Raw genomic sequence first — 18,249 nt, forward strand, 5'->3', positions numbered from 1 at the left:
CATCCACAGGAGGCACAGGCAGGCAGCAGCAGCAACTGACAGAGTCCTGGCCACCCTTAGAATCATCACAAGACTACATCATGACATTCTATAAATAACATTCTATAATCTTCTATAATCAGAAACTACTACACATACATAGCACATAGAAGGAAAGTACATAGAAGGATACCACACACCTTCCCCTGAAACACAAAAAAAACTATTTCAAAATATAATCATTGAGAATTGCAGGAACACGGGTCAAACGTGAACTTCTTCTGACAGGAACATCAGACTTGACATGATCTTCCCTGTTAATCACAGTGCTATTAGGTAAAGTCTTACCAGAAGAACCTGAACATGAAGCAATACGATTCAAATTCCAAATCCTTCCATCATTTAGTTTAACAGCATTATGGAAGAGTTTTGTGACATAATAGGGGGAATAAAACTTAGCCCCAGAAGATCTAAGTGGAAGACGAACTCTTACCTGATCCCCAACACACACCTTGGTATGAGCAACAGCATGTCTTCTATCAAAGTTTTCTTTCCTCAAATTGGATTTCATCTCCTGCTTCAATGAACTTAGGTCCTTGCAGTGATTCCCTGCTTCCACCCCTAAATTTCTCATCCAACTCTGAAATATAGAAGTGTTTGGAATGCGACCTCGGAAAAGCACAAAAGGAATATCACCTGTGGTGGAATGGGGTGTAACCCTATAAATCATTACTCTGTCCATCAGATTATTTCCAATCCAAGCCCTGGTCTTTAGAGATCTGAATGGACTCCTTATGTATGCGATTGAACCTCTCCACCATACCGTTACATTCCGGATGGTAAAGTGAACAACGCTTGTGTTTAATACCTTTACTTGCCAAGAAATCTTCCATTTCCTTTGACACTAGTTGCACACCATTATCCGTAAGGATAGTCTCAGGGAAGCCTTCCCTACCAAAAATTTCTCGCAAGAATTTAACTACATCTTTGGTCTCAATATTTTGGGTTATTTTTATCTCCGGCCATCGTGAGAACATATCCATCATGACTAGAACATATCTCTGACCATTCCCAGAGGAAATGGGACCTAGAATGTCCAAAGCTACATCCTGCCAACAACGTACCGGCATATCCCTGATAACCATTGGTTGCGTCCTTGTTTTACACACTTTGTCAGAAGAGTTACATTCAACGCAATCACGAATCATTCGCTCAACTAGAAGATCAATACCTGGCCACCAGAAATGCAACCGTATTCTCTCCTTAGTCTTGGATATGCCTTGGTGTCCTTGGTGAGCTAAGAGAAGAATTTTCTCCCTAATGAGAGAAGGTGGAATAAGTCTAGTGCCTCTCCACAACAAACCATCCTTTAAGGAAAGCTCATCCTTGACATTCCAATACCTCTTAGCCGGAACACTCAAATTCTTAAGACATGGCCAACCTTTACTTACCAAATCGCAAACTTCTTGTAACTCAGAGTCTGTACACAAAGCATCTCTCCAATCACTTTCTTGTACAACTCCTTCAACCACCTCGCAGACCTTGAACTCATCTACTTCCCAAGAATCATCAAATGGTAAAGAATTCTGGTCAGTTTGTTCCACAACTAGCCTAGAGAGACAATCCGCAACTTTATTATTCACCCCAGATAAATACCTCACATCAAATTCAAATTCTTGGAGAGCGATAACCCATTTGCAAATACGTGAAGAAATGGCATCCAAACCCTTTGTATAAAAAACATCCTTCAATGGTTTATGATCTGTGTGAACCACAAACGAATTGCCCCACAGAAATTTTTTTAGTTTCCTAATTGCCCAATAAATACAAAGAGCCTCCTTTTCAATCACAGAATATGACAGCTCAGGGCCAACTAAAGACCTAGACAGAAACAAGATTGTAATCTCTTTCCCATCTCTCATTTGTTTGAGCACAGCCCCTAAACCTCGAGAGCTAGCATCCGTGATCAAAATTGAATCATTATTCACATCAAAACTCTGTAAAGAAGGAGCTGAACTTAAATCTTGTTTAACAAGCTCATACTCCCTTTTGCACATCTCAGACCAAGAAAACTTAGTTCCTTTTTTTAACAAAGCTCTCATGTTAGAAGTTTTATTGGCAAAATGAGGCACAAATTTGTTATAATATTCTGCCATACCTAAAAAGGTAACTAATTCTTCCCTAGATTTCGGCGTAGGTAAGTTTTGAATGGTCTTCACCAGTTTATCCTTTGGTTTTACACCATTAGGAGTTAAGCAATGACCTAAGTAGTCAATTTCCGACAGATTAAATCTGCATTTATTTTCTCTCAAAGTCAGACCTCTGTCCTCAAAACGCTCCAAAACAGATCTAACTCTAAGATCATGTTCATTTTGTGATGAACCAAAAACAAGTACGTCATCCTGATAAATTTTGACGCCAGTGATACCCTTCAAAACATCCTCCATCACCCTCTGAAAAACGGAAGCTGCAGAGACTAAACCAAAAGGTAAACGAGTAAACTTATATGTGCCAAAAGGTGTGATGAAGGTAGTAAGACCCATGGATGTCTCATCAATTCTCACTTGGTGGTATGCAGCCCTCAAGTCCAGAGTGGAGAACATGCAAGCATCCCCAAGTTGAGTGAGCATGGTATTAATATTGGGAAGAGGGTATCTATCAGCTACAACCTCCCTATTAAGACCCCTAAGGTCGACACAAAAACAAATCTCGCCAGAGGGTTTACGCGCTAAGACAACAGGCGAGACCCATTCACTTGCTTCAGATTTCACAATGATTCCATCACTCATGAGTTTCTCTAATTCTAAGCGCATAGGTTCCTGCATAGCTAAAGGAACACTGCGGACTTTACATGCCACAGGAACAGCATCTGTCTTCAGGATAATATTGTGAACATAACCAGAAAGACAACCTAGTTTATTGCTAAAGACATTTTCAAACATTCCTCGCCAATCAGGATAAGGCACCTCATTTTTACTCAGATCAGAGACTTCTTGTACACCTATCACATTACAGCCAGATGTGATTGAAGACAGATCATTTGAGACAAGATCATCCTTCCCAGAGTGAGATACTATGTCTCTTAAAACAATGCAGGGATTCTCACCAGGAAGTAAGGCGAGATGTAAGTCCGCCTGGTGAAACCAACTTATGATGCTATCACCCCTGCAAGAGATGTAAATTTTCCCAGCAGTAAGTCGTCCCTTGTAATCAATCTGACCATTGAAATAGCCTACCAGTTTAATAGGTTTTCTCCCATAGGCCAAAGGCCTTATATCTGGTTTGAAAACTTTTACCTTTCCAAAAAGTTTCTTGTTAAAGAAAGTTTCAGGAATTAAAGTAATTTTTGCTCCAGAGTCAAATAGCATTTTGACCTCACAATTATCAATGCGTACAATATCAATAGCACCTTTACATTTTTTCCCATCAGATAAGGAAATTTCAGCACAATGCAATTCATCTGAATCAGAATTAACAGTTTCATCAAATATGGAAATCTCACCACAATGTAACTCATCTGAATCTGAATCAGAATCTTCATCAATTAACACTTCCTTCACTTGTTTCTTTTTTTGAAACGCAGCGTCTGCGTTGCCAAGGTAATGCTCGTCACTGTTTCCGTGTGACTGAAACGCAGCGCTGCGTGTGACTGAAACGCAGCGTTAGAGTCAGGAGAGTTTGACGTATGTGCAACCAACGAGCCAGGAGCGCGGGTGAGAACGCGGCTGAAGATGAAGGCTGTTTACATATGAAAGCCTTTCGTTGGAGGTCTCGCGGTCGTAAAACATACGGTAAGGAAAGTCAATAATAATCATTAAATGTTAAACCACAGACTTGGCAAGCACTCGTAGAAAGTAAGAGAAAGTCGATAGGCAACACAGTAGATAGTCATAGAAAGTCGGTAGGCAACACAGGAAGGCAGCTATTGAGGCAGGCAGCAATAAATGAAGTTAAAGTTGGTAAAAAGGCCTCTCTTTTTTTAAGTTCCCAAGTTGAATAGTAAAACGAAAATTAAGATAAAGTACCTTAAAATGAAGATATTTCTTTCTTCTTTGTGTTGAGATCCTTTGAAAAATTTTCTTTAAAAGAGGAAAGAGAAAAAAAATGTTCTTCTTTTCCAAAAGAATATTTAAATTTGAAATGAAATCCTCATCCCGTCCTCGTCGCCAATGTGAAGAAGTACGTTCCAGATATAAGTTGGATAAAAGCTTTCTTTATTCATTTCAAGGAAGGAAAGGATCTCATCCACAGGAGGCACAGGCAGGCAGCAGCAGCAACTGACAGAGTCCTGGCCACCCTTAGAATCATCACAAGACTACATCATGACATTCTATAAATAACATTCTATAATCTTCTATAATCAGAAACTACTACACATACATAGCACATAGAAGGAAAGTACATAGAAGGATACCACATTCACTATCCTTGTCCTAGGGTCTCTTTCTCTGCCAGGTGACCCAAGGAAGCTTTTGACAGCAAACAGCCTGCGTGAGGATACCAAACTTTACTTACCTGTACCTCACAAACGCTAGTATCCGCTGTCCTAGCTCCCCACAACAATCAGTTCTTATTAAAACACATGTAGGTCAAACATGACCACACCATAGCCGCTTATAGGTCGTTCACTCACCTTACAAGTCGGCTACAAAATGTGATTAAGTTTCTCATAATACTAAAATGACTCTTCTTTGTACGTTTGTCTCTGTCCTTGTTATATGTAGCAAAACTAGAGGGAATCCCCCTCTTACATGTAATCGCACCTTAAAAATTTAATAAGGCCTGGCTGAAACATGTAGACCACACAAGACGCAGGAGGTCATAATTCGCACTCCACCGCGTCTAACTGCCTTTTTATTGCTAACAGAGGCCCAGTTATTAAACTTATTTATTTTCCCTCGGGTACTGGGACCTACTGTATAGCTTTTAACTTCACTTTCTCACTCACTACACTGCACACTCAGGGAATATACCAGCTCCGCAGTAATCTGGCGTCGAAGCACACCCGGGTCACATTCTGTGTCACTGTGGTGGGCCCGATGATGAAGCATGCCACCAACCAGGTTGGTGGGTGAGGGCTTCATGAACAAACTAACAGGTTTGCCAGCTAGCGTACTTCTTTGAGTCCCCCTCCCCCTGTAAATATAGCTAGTCCTATTTGATCATTACATATAATCCTGGGGATACGGACTAGCTTCTCTAGTCCTCACTCTCTACTTTGATTTGGTGATTCCAGTCTGATTGCCTTGTTGGGAAAGCACATGTCGATACAGAGCCGGATCTTCCCAGGCTGTCTTGGTTTTCCGGCTATGACCATGGGCGACACCCAAAGGTCGTTCTGGATACTTTCTCGATTATGCCTAGTTCTTCAAGTTTTAGTAGCTTCTGTTCAACAAGCGGTCGAAGATGGAAGGGGATAAGCCTATGGCATAGGGCTGTTGGGGCAATCGACTGGTCAATATGGAGCTTCACTGAGGGTCCCTTGATGCACCCCAGCCCTTTGAACAGGTCTGAAAATTGGCTCAGTAGCTCCTCTGTCTGGTTTGCTAGTACCCTTCTTGCGAACATCACCAGCCCTAGGTCTTTGGCAGCGTAGCTACTGAGCAATGTATCCGCCTCTTGGTCGATGACAAGAACAACTGTAGTGATTTCACTGTCTTCCAACTGGACTGTCATCTTCCCATGCAGTGGCAGTGGGTTTTTTGCTCCCATATGCAAAGATCTTCATCTTGGATGGCGTCAATGACTGCTTTCACCTCGGACCAAGCTATCTTCATGGGGCACGTGGGCTGCGGTCTTCTCCGTTTCTACAGTTCTTTGGTGAAGGAGACTAAGTAGGTCTCGACCTCGTCGTCTTCAGTTGACGTGTCTTTTACTCGGTATGTTGCTTGTTCCCTCTATTTGGCACTGCTCTATGTCTCTAGTGAGCTGCTCAACAGTTGCTACACCAACTTTCTCACCTGCTTGCCCCCTCTCTTGTCTTTGCTTTGGTTTTGTTTCCGGCATACAGACGAAAAATGGTTCGAAATCCCGCGGTGAGAGCATGTCTGGTCTTGGGCAGGACATGCATGGAAGGGATGTTCTTCGTGTCTGCAGTAGGCACATTGGCCTCTTGCGATTGGGAGTGGACGCCCTGGTGGCTTGTTCCCTCTGCTTCACGTCCTCATGGCGTCACCCTTCTCCAACTTAAAAGTTGTGGTTTTCTCCAAGGGCCACGTTAGCGCTAGATACATTTCATCGGCTCTGGCTGCTGAGAGATTGTGTGTTCTTGCCAAGACTAGAAAGTCATTGAGGGGTATATTCGATTGCCTCAGTATCAGTCCATGCAGTGTCTTGCTGTGGACACCATGGATTATATGGGTGCAAATCTCTTCAGTGGCACGGTGATCTGTGATGTAGGTGCTTGCTAACTCCCTCAGTCGTGCATAGAATGCATTGATTGCCGGGCCTGACACAGCTTTACCCTCTCGAAATCGGGGTTCAACTGTGGGTCAAAATGTGCATTGAGTGCTGCCCCAGCAGCGTCGTAGTCAGTGTGTGCCCCGTGTTTTGGAGGTGTTTGAACAGGAGATACACCTCTTCTCCTGGGAAGTGGAGCAGTAACAACCGTTTCACGGCTCCATCTCTTTCCCTTGTCGCTACAAAGTAGTTTTCTATCCCCCCTATCCATGTCTTCTATCGTGGGAACGCTGTGGTGGGGTCGGCGGATTCGCTGAATGTTGGAAGGACTCCCGTTGGAGCGTGCTGCACGATTACGCATGCAGGCGGTTGATCCACGTTGGGATCTCCCATTCCATTCCCCTAGGGTGGCGCTCTTGCGTGGTGGTGATGGGTCTAGCAGGGTCTTAGTACTGGTGTGCTCCTCAGTGCTAGGCTTGCCACGGAGGGGCTTGGGCCCAGTGTGGATCAGGGGTGTTTGTGGTGTTGCAGGGACGTTTGTGGTGTTGCAGGTGCGTGCCCTTTCCTTTCTGTGCTTTTTTCTTTTTTTATTGTCCTCTGAGTTGTTTGTGAGGGTGGTGGGCTCCTGCCTAGCTGCCCAGTGAGTGGTGTCTCTTGCTGAAGCAGCACAGTGCGGCTGGGCCACAGTCAGTGTGCCAGGTTTTAGACTCCCTCTGCAGGCCAAAAGCACGTGTATTGCACTTCCGGGGAAGGGGCTGTCAGCCACTGTGGGTGGCCGCGCTCTTACCCGCTGCTGTGGGCGGCCACGGAGATACTCTGCCACATTTGCCGTCTCCTGCCCTGCAAAGCATGTGAACAGGCCGGCCAAAGGAAATGCCGGCAGCACTCCTGCCACTCTCAGGCATAGCAGCAGCTCGCACGGCAATGCAGCAGGGGAGTGGTTCCGGCTCCGCTCCACGTCGCCAGTCTGGTGAGGGTGTGTACAAGACACTCTGGGCCTCAATAGCGCTGGGCTCATGACAATAATGACACATGTGCTCTGTTAATAAGTTGGGTCGCCACTGGCTCCTGGTTCTGGCGCGCGGATGTGAAACATCCGGCCCATGCAGGGGCTGGACACTGTAATGCTGACTCACTACAGGATGTATGCACTAAGAGGGTGCGGGATTATGCGGGTCACGCTATCCCATGAAATGAAGGAGATGGGTCAACCAATGTGGTGAAGACGAAGTTACTAAAAGGATTGGGACTTGGAAGTACGAGTCCCAGACAGAGTGACCAAGTAACTGGTGTGTCTGTGTTGTATTGCCTCCTCCAGTAATGCACAGTATCAAACAGAGATCTTATGTATCTCACATCCTTGGCATAAGGGGGTAGCCCATTCAGTTAGAGATGTTAATTGGCCTGTTTTCTATCGGCATTCTAATTACCCAACCAGTACAAACATTTGGAAAATCACCTATAGCCCGTATTATTCCCCCTTAGCAGTACATACTTCAACCAGCAATTATGAGAACAAAGTGATTAAAACGTGCTCTAGCGCTATTTTAACAAATGGCCAGTATTTTTCTTTTTGAAAGGTAGCAACTCTAGATCCTGTCCAGTTTATAACTGCATTTCGGAGCTTGCTGTCCTATTCTCAATCAATCTTGGGTTTGTGGAGTGCGACTACTCACCCATAAAGGTCTCAAGGGCCTGGGGTGGAGGGAAGGTGCAGGATCCAGTCCATCAAGGAGGAGGTCTATCGAAGAGCCATTTTTTTAGGTTTCTCGTGAAGATGGGGATTGATGTCTGTCTGAGGTGGAGCGGTAGGGCGTTCAAGGCTCTGGCCGTGAGGAAGGAGAAGGAGCGGCCTCCCGATCTGGACTGCCTAGTGCGGGGGACCGCGGCTTCGGAGAGCTGGGCTGATCATAGGGTCCTTTGGGGTGCGTGGAATTTGAGTCGGCTGTTCAGGTATGCTGGTCCAGTGTTGTGGAGGGCTTTGTGTGCGTGGGTGAGAATCTTGAAGGTGATTTTAGCCTTGATGGGGAGCCAGTGGAGTGTGCGCCGGTGCTGGGAGGTGTGGCAGTGTCTTGGCAGGTTGAGGATTAGTCTTGCGGCGGCGTCTGGATGTTTTGTAGCTTGCGGTGAGGTTTTTGTTGATTCTGGCGTAGAGTGAATTGCCGTAGACAAGTCTGCTGGTGACAAGGGCGTGAGTGACAGTCTTTCTGTGCTCAAGGGGGATCAATTTGAAGGTCTTGCGTAGGAGGCGGAGACTGTGGAAGCAGGTGGATGGGAAAGAGTTGATCTGGCGGTCCATTTTGAGTTCAGAGTCCAGGATGATTTCGAGGTTGCGTGCATGGTCCATGGGGGTGGATATGTTTCAAGGGCGGGGGGCCACCAGGTGTCGTTCCAGGAGTCGGGGTGTGGGCCCATGATGAGTACTTCTGTTTTGTCGGTGTTGAGTTGTAGGCAGTTCGTCTTCATCCATTTGGCAACTTCTTCCATGCCTTCTTGAAAGTTGTGTTTGGCAGCGTTGGGTTCGTTGCGAAGGGAGCGGATGAGTTGGGTGTCATGTGCGTATGAAACAATGTTGAGTCCGTGGGTTCTGAAGATGGGGGCAAGCAGAGCCATGTAGATGTGGGGAAGTGGGAGGTTCCCTGTGGGGTCCGAGAGGAAAGGAGGGAGTCTGATTCGCTGCGTTCTGTGAGAGAGGAATGAGTGGATCCAGACGAGGGTCTTGTCCCGGATCCCTGCGTCGTGAAGTCTGCGTGTTAGGGTGCAGTGAGAGACTGTGTCGAAGGCCGCTGAGAGGTCGAGGAGGATGAGGGCTACTGTCTCTCCTCTGTCCAGGAGGGAGCATATGTCGTCTGTTGCTGCAAGGAGGGCTGTGTTTTTTTCTGAAGCCAGATTGGGAGGAGTCGAGGATGTTGTGTTCTTCAATGAAGGGGTCGAGTTGGCTGTTGATGGCTTTCTCAATGACTTTCGCTGGGAATAGGAGCAGGGAGATTGGTCTGTAGTTTTTGAGGTTAGTGGGGTCCCCCAAGGGTTTCTTCAGCAAGGGGTTGATCTCAGTGTGCTTCCAGACCTCGGGGAAGGAGGCATTCGGGAGGGGGCGGTTGATGGTGTGGCGAAGCATGGGTGCGATGGTGTCGGCGGCTCTGTTGAAGATGTGGTGGGGGCAGGGGTCCGTGAGGGCCCCGGAGTGGATTGACTTTATTGTCTTCAGGGTGTCTTCGGTGGTGAGGGCTGTCCAGCTGCCAATCTTTGGCTTCAGGGTGTCGGGTGGTTGGTGAGGGTTCAGTGTGTTGGCTGTCTTCATCAAAGTTGTCGTAAATGTTCTTCATTTTGTGATGGAAGAAGGTGCTGAGTTTGTTGCGGAGGTCTTGTGAGGGAGGGATGTCTGTAGACTCCTTGATGGGATGGGCGAACTCCTTGATGATGCTGAAGAGTGCTTTGCTGTTGTGTGCGTGTGTGGAGATTCTGTCTTTGATTGCTGCTTTTCTCGTGTTTCTGATGAGTTGGTGGTGAGCGTTGGTGACTGCTCTGAAGTTGTTGTGGGCTTCTGTAGATTCTGAGTTCCTCCAGGCTTTTTTGAGTCGGTGGCATGAGCGTCTGGACTCTCGAAGTTTGTGGTAAACCATCTGGCTTTCTTGGCGTGTGTGTTGTTCTTCTTGAGAGGGGCTATGGTGTTGGCGCTGTCGGAGATCCATCTGTGCAGAGTTCGGGCTGCAGTGTTGGGGTTGTCTTCCGCGATGGTTGGGGGGAGTTGCCGAGTGAGGAGGTGAGCTGGTCGTCTCTGATTTTGGTCCAGTTTCTTCGTGGGAGCAGGAGCTGGGTTCTGTGGATGGTGAGTGTTCTGAAGGTGAAGTGGATGCATCAATGGTCTGTCCATAAGAGTTTGGTGGTGTGGCTGAAAGTGATGGAGTTTCCTGAAGTGAAGAGGGGTCGAGGGTGTGTCCAGCTGAGTGCGTGGGTTAGGTCACGCTCTGGCAGAGTCCTATGTTGTGGAGGATGTCCAGGAGGGATGTGGTGTTGCCGTCTAGTTGGTTGTCAAGGTGGAAGTTGAGGTCGCGCAGCAAGGTGTAGCTGGTGGAGGCGATAGTCTGCGGGGTGATGATGTCTGTGATGGAGTTGGTGAAAGATCCGTGGAGACCAGGGGGTCAGTAGATGAGGGTTCCCCGGAGGGTGGTAGTAGGGTTGGCCTGTATCTTGAAGTGTAGGTTTTCCTTTTTAAATTTTTTTATTTATTTATTTGGCATCTCATAATTACGGATACATACATAAAAAACAACATTTTAATCTTCAATCATATTTAGCAAACACAAAAATAAATTAGAGTATAAAGCAGATATCAGGAATAAAAAAGAAAAAGGTCACAACATTGTTTACATTAGTGGGAAAAGTCTAGTTAACCACTCTGATATTATTACTCCAGTTCTCGATTGGTTTCCAAATCTTAATGCCCCGGGCTTTCGCCCTTACACCTTTGCAGGTAAAAATCGCCTTCTCTTGATTAAACATACCTAAGAGTCGGGATAACCAAATCTGGAAATTAGGGGGATCTGTATCTTTCCAACGTGCTGTTAATATTATACGTTACACAGCTGTCCCCAAAAAGAGAGATGTTACTTCCTCGATGGTATGTGACAGTGTATTATCATAACCCAAGATGTAAAGGGTAGGGGATTCGGCCACTGGATGTCCAAACACTTCCTGCCAAAATCCTGTTATCATATTTTTCAAAACTACTAATTTTTCACATTCATAGAGCACATGAAGCAGGTGTGCCAAAGTTTTTCCACACCTAGGGCATTCTGAGGTAGCTCTTTTCCCCCAAGAGAAGAGTTTAGCGGGGGTAAAATATAAATCATAAAGAGTCTTGTACAACTGTGCTTTGAAATTGGAAGACACAAACAATTTGTTAACAATGCTAGTGACATATCAATGTCGACATTAGGGTTATTTAATTTCCTTGACCAGCCCTGCTCGATAGAAGCAACATCATCCCGCTGACTGTCAATTAAGATATCATAGATCATGCCAATCCTAGTTAGAGGTCTAAATAAACAATCAAATATAGGGATATTCTCTAATATGATATCAGCACTTTTTAGGTCTAGAATCGTACTAATCTGAATAAATTTGAATACACTATTGCTGGGAATAGAGAATTTAAGTTGCAGCTGTTGAAATCTTTGACCGACAGAAAGCAATAAGAAATCACCAAGGGTTAAAACTCCTAGAGTTTCCCATTTCCTAGCAATCACATCATATATTAGTGGTGGTAGTAAGGTAGAGTGCCATAGCGAGGTGTACTTATTATACTTAGGAATACTCAAATGCCTTCGAGTTTTCTTCCAAATCCCCCAGGCACTCAATATAATCTTAAATTTCACTTTCTTGAAATATGAAGGTTCAAGTTGTTTTACTAGGAGGCCATTAGCCTTATCCCTGATAACCAGTTCGAATATTGATGGTATATAATTCTCCCCTGCTTCACTTTCCAAAGATTTTGCACGGAATAATGACAACATCTGCTGGAGCAGAGCTGCCAACATATAGAATCCCAAATTAGGAATTGCGAGCCCCCTCTTATAACTGGGGGAGATAGAAAGCGGATAGATCTCCTTATCTTCCCATATCTACATATGAACTTACTCATCTGGGATTCGAGGGCCTTGATGGTTTTATCATCCACCAATAACGGGATCGCCCGGAACAAATACAGGACCCGGGGTAGAATATTCATCTTAAGAAAATTGCCTCTTCCAATAATCGAGAGATGTATGCCATCTATCCGTTTAAGATCGGTTTTAATTTTTTGTAGGAGAGGGTCATAATTTATTTTGACGATCTCGTCAATTTTGGGGGATATACGGACTCCCAGATAAACAGCACTTTCTACTCTCCTGGAGTCTATAAATTGAGTATTTTGGGTGCAGATAACCATCGTTTTATCCCTAGTTAAGGAATAACCAGAGACTTGGCCAAATGTTTGAGTGATCTGTTCAATTTCAATTATTGCCTTCGTGGGGTGTGATGTTACTACCGCCACATCATCGGCGTAGGCTAATATTTTAGTGTCAAAGGGGCCCAAAGTAATTGGTCTAATTGCCTCAGCATTTAGCAGTTTTAAAATAAGGGGATTAATATAGAGGGCAAAGAGGATCGGAGATCATGGGCATCCCTGCCTTGTCCCACGAGATATATCAAAAAGCAACGATTCCTGACCCATTGCTAAAACTCTGTGTAGGTTTTCCATCAGGTCTGAGGGCTCGTCTGGGAGTGTGCTCAGCCGGAGGGTGGATTTGTGGTCGATGGCGATTCCCCCTCCAGGGCGGGTGGGGCGGACCTTCTGGGAGATCTTGTATCCTAGGAGAATGGCAATGGCGATGTCCGATCCCGAGGTGGTGTTGGTCCAGGTTTGTGTGAAGAACACGACGTCCGGGACAGTAATGTCAAGGAGGTCCCAGATTTTGGTGCTGTGTTTGAGGAGGGATCGGACGTTGAGGAGGATGCATTGCAGGGTCTTTGGTGTGGTTGTGTTCTTAGAGGTGGGTTGTGCAGGATCCGTGGTCTTGGCGGTGCTGCAAGTGTGGCAGCAGCAGTGACAGCTTATGGGTCTGTGGGTGTCGGCTGGTGATGCTAGCTTGCAGTTGTTGTTGTGTCCTGGGCTGAGTGGATGGAGTCCCGCTGGGTTGTAACGTTAGCGGTGCGGAGGTCCAGGGTTCCTGGCGCGGGTCGCGTTCAGGTCGCGGACAAGCACAGATAGGCTTGCCAGCGGCATGCCCGCTGCGCATGGGCACGCAGCGGCCACCATTAAGTAGGGGTCGGGAAGGGCTGAACTGCTGGGAGGGGAAACTGGCTTGGGATGGTCACGCTGGGGGAGGCGCCACAGGGGCATCAGCGGTGGGACAAACGGGCGGGACGGTGCACGAAAAGGGAGTGAAAAACAGCGCAAAAGTAGGAAATGGAAGGTGATAGCAAAATGATAAAGTGAAGAAAAGTGATAGAGAGTAAAAGGGAGTGCAAGGGTTCAGGAGGGCCTCACTTGATGGTGGAGCTGTGAGGGTGGGAGAGCAATTTCACTGACAATGAGTCAGTGGTCTTGCTAGCCTGTCCCCGCAGTGGCCGCCATTAAGTAGGGGTCGGGCAAGGCAAGGGTGACCAACCGTCCGTAAATTTCACGGACAATCCATAATTTTAGTATGATGTCTGTAAGGTGTCCGTAATTTTGGGTCCCCAAATTACGGACGCTTACAGACATCATACTAAAATCAAATTCGGGAATTTCAGAAAGGTATGCTGTTCCCGTGCGAGAGGCCCCATGAGTTTATAAGTTTCCACTTGGGCCCCTCGCTCTTATCTTTTTTTATTTCTAGACTGAGGCTGCCAGCAGCAGCCCCCTCCCGGACCTCGCAAAGACTGTGGACTGGCCAATTATCATCACAGATAGAATGACAATGGGCCCTATTAAAGTGACAGCATGTGGTGTGCCTTCTCCGGCACAAATCTTGATTGCAGAAAGAGCCTGATGTCCTTTTGCAAAGATGCGCGCATACTGAAAAGCTGTGAAGTGCACGATTGTCTCTACCTTATATAAACTTCTTTTGACTTGAACTAATTTTGGTTGTCTATTTACTTCAACACTTTTGTGCGACCTCCTGTGATGTCTGTAAAACGTCTGTTTTGTCCCAAATTTTTGTCCTGAATTTTGATCGTCTATCCTGAATTTTTTTCCTGAATTTTGGCCCTTTGTCTTGAATTTTTTACACTGACCGTCCTGAATTTACACCCAGCCAGTTGGTCACCCTAGGGAGGGCTGGATAGTGGGAGGAGAAACTGGCTTGGGCTGGTCGCGCTGGGGGGGAGGGGCCGCGGGGCAGCAGCAGCAAAACAAACGGGCGTGAAGGTGCACGAAAAGGGAGCGAAAACAGCACAAAAGTAAGAAATGTAAGGTGATAGCAAAATAATAAAGTGAAGAAAAGAGATAGAGTAAAAGGGTGAAAAAATAAAAGGTGAAAAACTAAATAAACGGAGCAGAAAGGCGAGGATAAAAGGAGCAGAATAACCAGAGAGAAAGAAGGAGTCAGAGGTCCACTGGACCACCAGGGATGAGGCGCAGGTATAACCTGCGGGTGGAGGAGGGCATAGAAACACCAACACTTCAGGAGTGCAGGGGCTCAGGAGGGCCTCACTTGATGGTGGAGCTGTGAGGGTGGGAGAGCAATTTCACTGACAATAAGTCAGTGGTCTTGCTCGCTTGTCCCCGCAGTGGCCGCCATTAAGTTCGGGTCGGGGAGGGCTAGGGTGACCAACCGCCGTAAATTTCACGGACCATCCGTAAGTTTAGTATGATGTCTGTAACGTGTCCATAATTTTGGGTACCCAAATTACGGACGGCTTACAGACATCATACTAAAATCAAATTCAGGAATTTCAGGAAGGTATGCTGTTCCCCCGCGAGAGGCCCCCTGAGTTTATGTTTCCACTAGGGGCCCCTCGCTCTTATCTTTTTTGATTTCTAGACTGAGGCTGCCTGCAGCAGCCCCTCCTGGACCTCGCAAAGACTGTGGACTGGCCCATTATCATCCTGATACTGCAGACGATTATCGCAGATAGAATGACAATGGGCCCTAATAAAGTGACAGCATGTGGTGTACCTTCTCCGGCACAAATCTTGATTGCAGAAAGAGCCTGATGTCCTTTTGCAAAGCTGCGCGCATATTGAAAAGCGTTAAGTGCACGATTGTCTCAACCGTATATAAACTTCTTTTGACTTGAACTAATTTTGGTTGTCTATTTACTTATATACTTTTGTACCTCCTGTGATATGTCTGTAAAATGTCTGTTTTGTCCTGAATTTTGACCTTCTGTAATGAATTTTGGCACTTTGTCCTGAATTTTTACATTGACCGTCCTGAATTTGCACCCAGCCAGTTGGTCACCCTAGGGAGGGCTCGACAGTGGGAGGGGAAACTGGCTTACGCTCGTCGCACTGGGGGGGGGGGGGAGGGGCCTTGGGACAGGACAAACGGGCAGGAATGTGCACGAAAAGGGAGCAAAAAACAGCACAAAAGTAAGAAATGTAAGGTGATAGCAAAATAATAAAGTGAAGAAAAGTGATCGAGAGTAAAAGGGTGAAAAAATAAAAGGTGAAAAACGAAGCAGAAAGGAGAGGATAAAGGGAGCAGAATAAGCAGAGCAGTAGAAGGAGTCAGAGGTCCACCGGACCACCAGGGATAAGGCGCAGGTACAACCTGCAGGTGGAGGAGGGCCTCCAACACCAACACTTCGTTTTGCTGCTGTACAGCTGCTCGGGCTCAGGCAGCGTGAGCCGTAGCGCCGACTGGCGGCAGCCGCCTGCAGTTGCGGCCTTCCACCCTAAGGCCCTCCCCCTTCGCTTCCCTCCCGACGCCATGGCAGACATGGATGACGGAGACGAGCCGGGCCCTCCTCCCTCCCACGCCGCGTCCTTCAGCTCCAGAGCCGGCACCACCGACAAGATGTTCTCGCTGAAGAAATGGAACGCGGTGGCTATGTGGAGCTGGGACGTGGAGTGCGACACCTGCGCCATCTGCCGGGTGCAGGTCATGGGTAAGAACGCTACTCTAGACCGGTGCTTCGCCGAGGCCTGCTGGCTTGAGAAATCGAATGTTTTTTTACGACACTACCACCGATCTTCCCTCGTGTGGGATTGAGTACGGCTGGTTGTTTTGTGAAAAAGAACCCCCCCCCCCTTTTGCAAATGCATGCTTGGATAGACGAGCCTATTACAAACTGTACACATCCAAGGGAGTAGATGGAAGGGAGAGTTGGTTACTTCCCGTATGGTCCCTCCCCCCGAAAACAGGGGTGGGGCAGGTCGTTTGTCCCTCCCCTACGCAGGCCGCATACATGGAGAAGTTACAGGGATGCTGATAATCCGCCGCCCTCCATCAGTTCGACCAGCACCCTCCCTCCCCGTATATAACGCGCAATGCAGTCACTGCAGATTTCTTAGATGTCGGACTCTGTATTTACCACATAAGCCAGGGGTTGATGCGCTGGCGTAAAATGGACAATATGATGTGTTAGACTCGGATACCTTAGTAATCTTATAGAAGCGCGTCCATAGAAATATAAACCACCGTAAGGGCAGCGTGGAATATATGTGAAGTGCCCACATGTTCCCTAATTTATTATGGAGGCCGTCTGGCATTAGAATATACGCTCTACGGACGCAAGTTATCCTGTAGTATGTTTAGGGGGGATTTTGTAACATGGATGTATATAGCTTTTAATTGTGGTAATAATACAGACGATTTAGATGCGGTCTGCGCTTATATTGAAATCAATATGAGACCTTTCTGTAAAAGGGACGTGAGCGTGTACCGCCATCTTTGTGTTATTTTTGACTACCAGTAAAATGTACTTTATAGCAAATAACCTTTATTGGTGCGAGTAGTATTGCTAGAACCGAATTTTGTTTGCATTTTGTTTTATTCTAACTCACAATTCATATATAATCGTGCACAATCTAGCCTAACCATGATGTTACTGATTTTTTTTATGTGCTCAAGAAGCTTTCAGTGAGATAGAAACTATTGCAATATATATTTGTGATCGTAGTAAGTCGTAATTTTTTTTATTAGCTAACCCATGCATGCCGATGAATTCAGTAGGCACGTTTCATGGATGCTGAATGTATTGTATAGTCCGCAGTACTACATTTATTTACTCCACAGCGTCTCTTGCACACATTGTGCACTGATTGGAGGAATGTTTTTTTTCTTCATATGTGGTGATATTCTTGATAACCTTCTAACTTTGCATTTGGGGTTGACTCGAGCACGTTAAGGAATAAACTATTCTTGAGATCTCTTTATTACTATACAATCAGACCTACTAATAAAAATATCGAGAAAGAAAGAACAGCATAGCTTTTAACTGCAGTCCCTGCTCCGCTTTTCTTCTCCAATCTTGGTAATCGCTGTGGGGTGATTTTATTTTTTAAGGTCACACTACAAGTCGAGCAGTGTCTAGGAGCTTGTTTTTTTTGTGTGAATATAGGTCTTGGGATGTTAACTGAATTGGGTGCACAGAGGAACCTGAAACCATTCTTGCCCGTTGTTGCATTTGTATATAAAAGCGTTCTTGCTAGTGCTAAAAAAAAGAGAGCAGATGCACTTACCTTTACCACACAAACACTACTAGGACAATTTACACCTTGGTGTAAAAAACATGTATACAACCTCCCCAGTGCAAATAACGTTCGTGCTGGGCCCAGAGTTCATTTTTGCCCTCAGCTAACACTTGGTGTGTTAATATGGGGAGTAAAGTATGCAAATGATTTGTTCTTACTTGGGTACTTTCTTACCCATTTTTCATAGGGTTGTACTCACAGTTACAACCATCTGAAGGTTGTTGGTAATGGAGAATGCAACATTAGAGGAAGCACGATTTGCCTTTAGCTAATGTACGAAAATACTTTCATGGATGCAAACCCCACTTGTGCCAGTTTTAACAGTGGTGCTCAAGCCTGAATAGCACTGTATATTTATGGAAAAGGCAATCGTCCACTTCAGTTTAGAAACATCCTGTAGGATGGATATTTACTAAATACAGAGCAAATGCAGGATGGATATTTACAAAACACAGAGCTAAATATAAACTTTTTACTACAATATATCTTCAGAGGTCTCTCTTGCGCGAACACCACAACCACGCCCGGCCGGCAGACATGTTTCACCTTCTAACCATACCCAGACCCCAGTGTGCCCACTGACGTTTCAGATCCTCTGAGCAGCTCCAATCGTTTTACCACATTTATTTATTATTATTTATTTATAAATTTATAAAGCGCCTGGTGACCCGGAGGCATCCCCGCGCTATAGAGCTGTGATATCC

At 45.9% G+C, this 18,249-nt stretch overlaps 1 protein-coding gene across 1 annotated transcript in view; it reads left to right on the forward strand.

Annotated features, from left to right (window-relative positions):
- The first annotated feature begins 15,537 nt into the window (after positions 1-15,537).
- Positions 15,538-18,249, forward strand: part of RNF7 (ring finger protein 7) — a 29,136-nt gene continuing 26,424 nt past the window's right edge. The window contains exon 1 of the mRNA XM_086943701.1: positions 15,538-15,957. Within this exon, the coding sequence (XP_086799827.1) occupies positions 15,780-15,957 (178 nt within the window). The 5' untranslated portion in view covers positions 15,538-15,779. The remainder of the gene's footprint in view (positions 15,958-18,249) is intronic.

This window comes from Lissotriton vulgaris, chromosome 11 (assembly GCF_964263255.1).
Source record: "Lissotriton vulgaris chromosome 11, aLisVul1.2, whole genome shotgun sequence".
In the NCBI taxonomy this organism is placed as follows: domain Eukaryota; kingdom Metazoa; phylum Chordata; class Amphibia; order Caudata; family Salamandridae; genus Lissotriton; species Lissotriton vulgaris.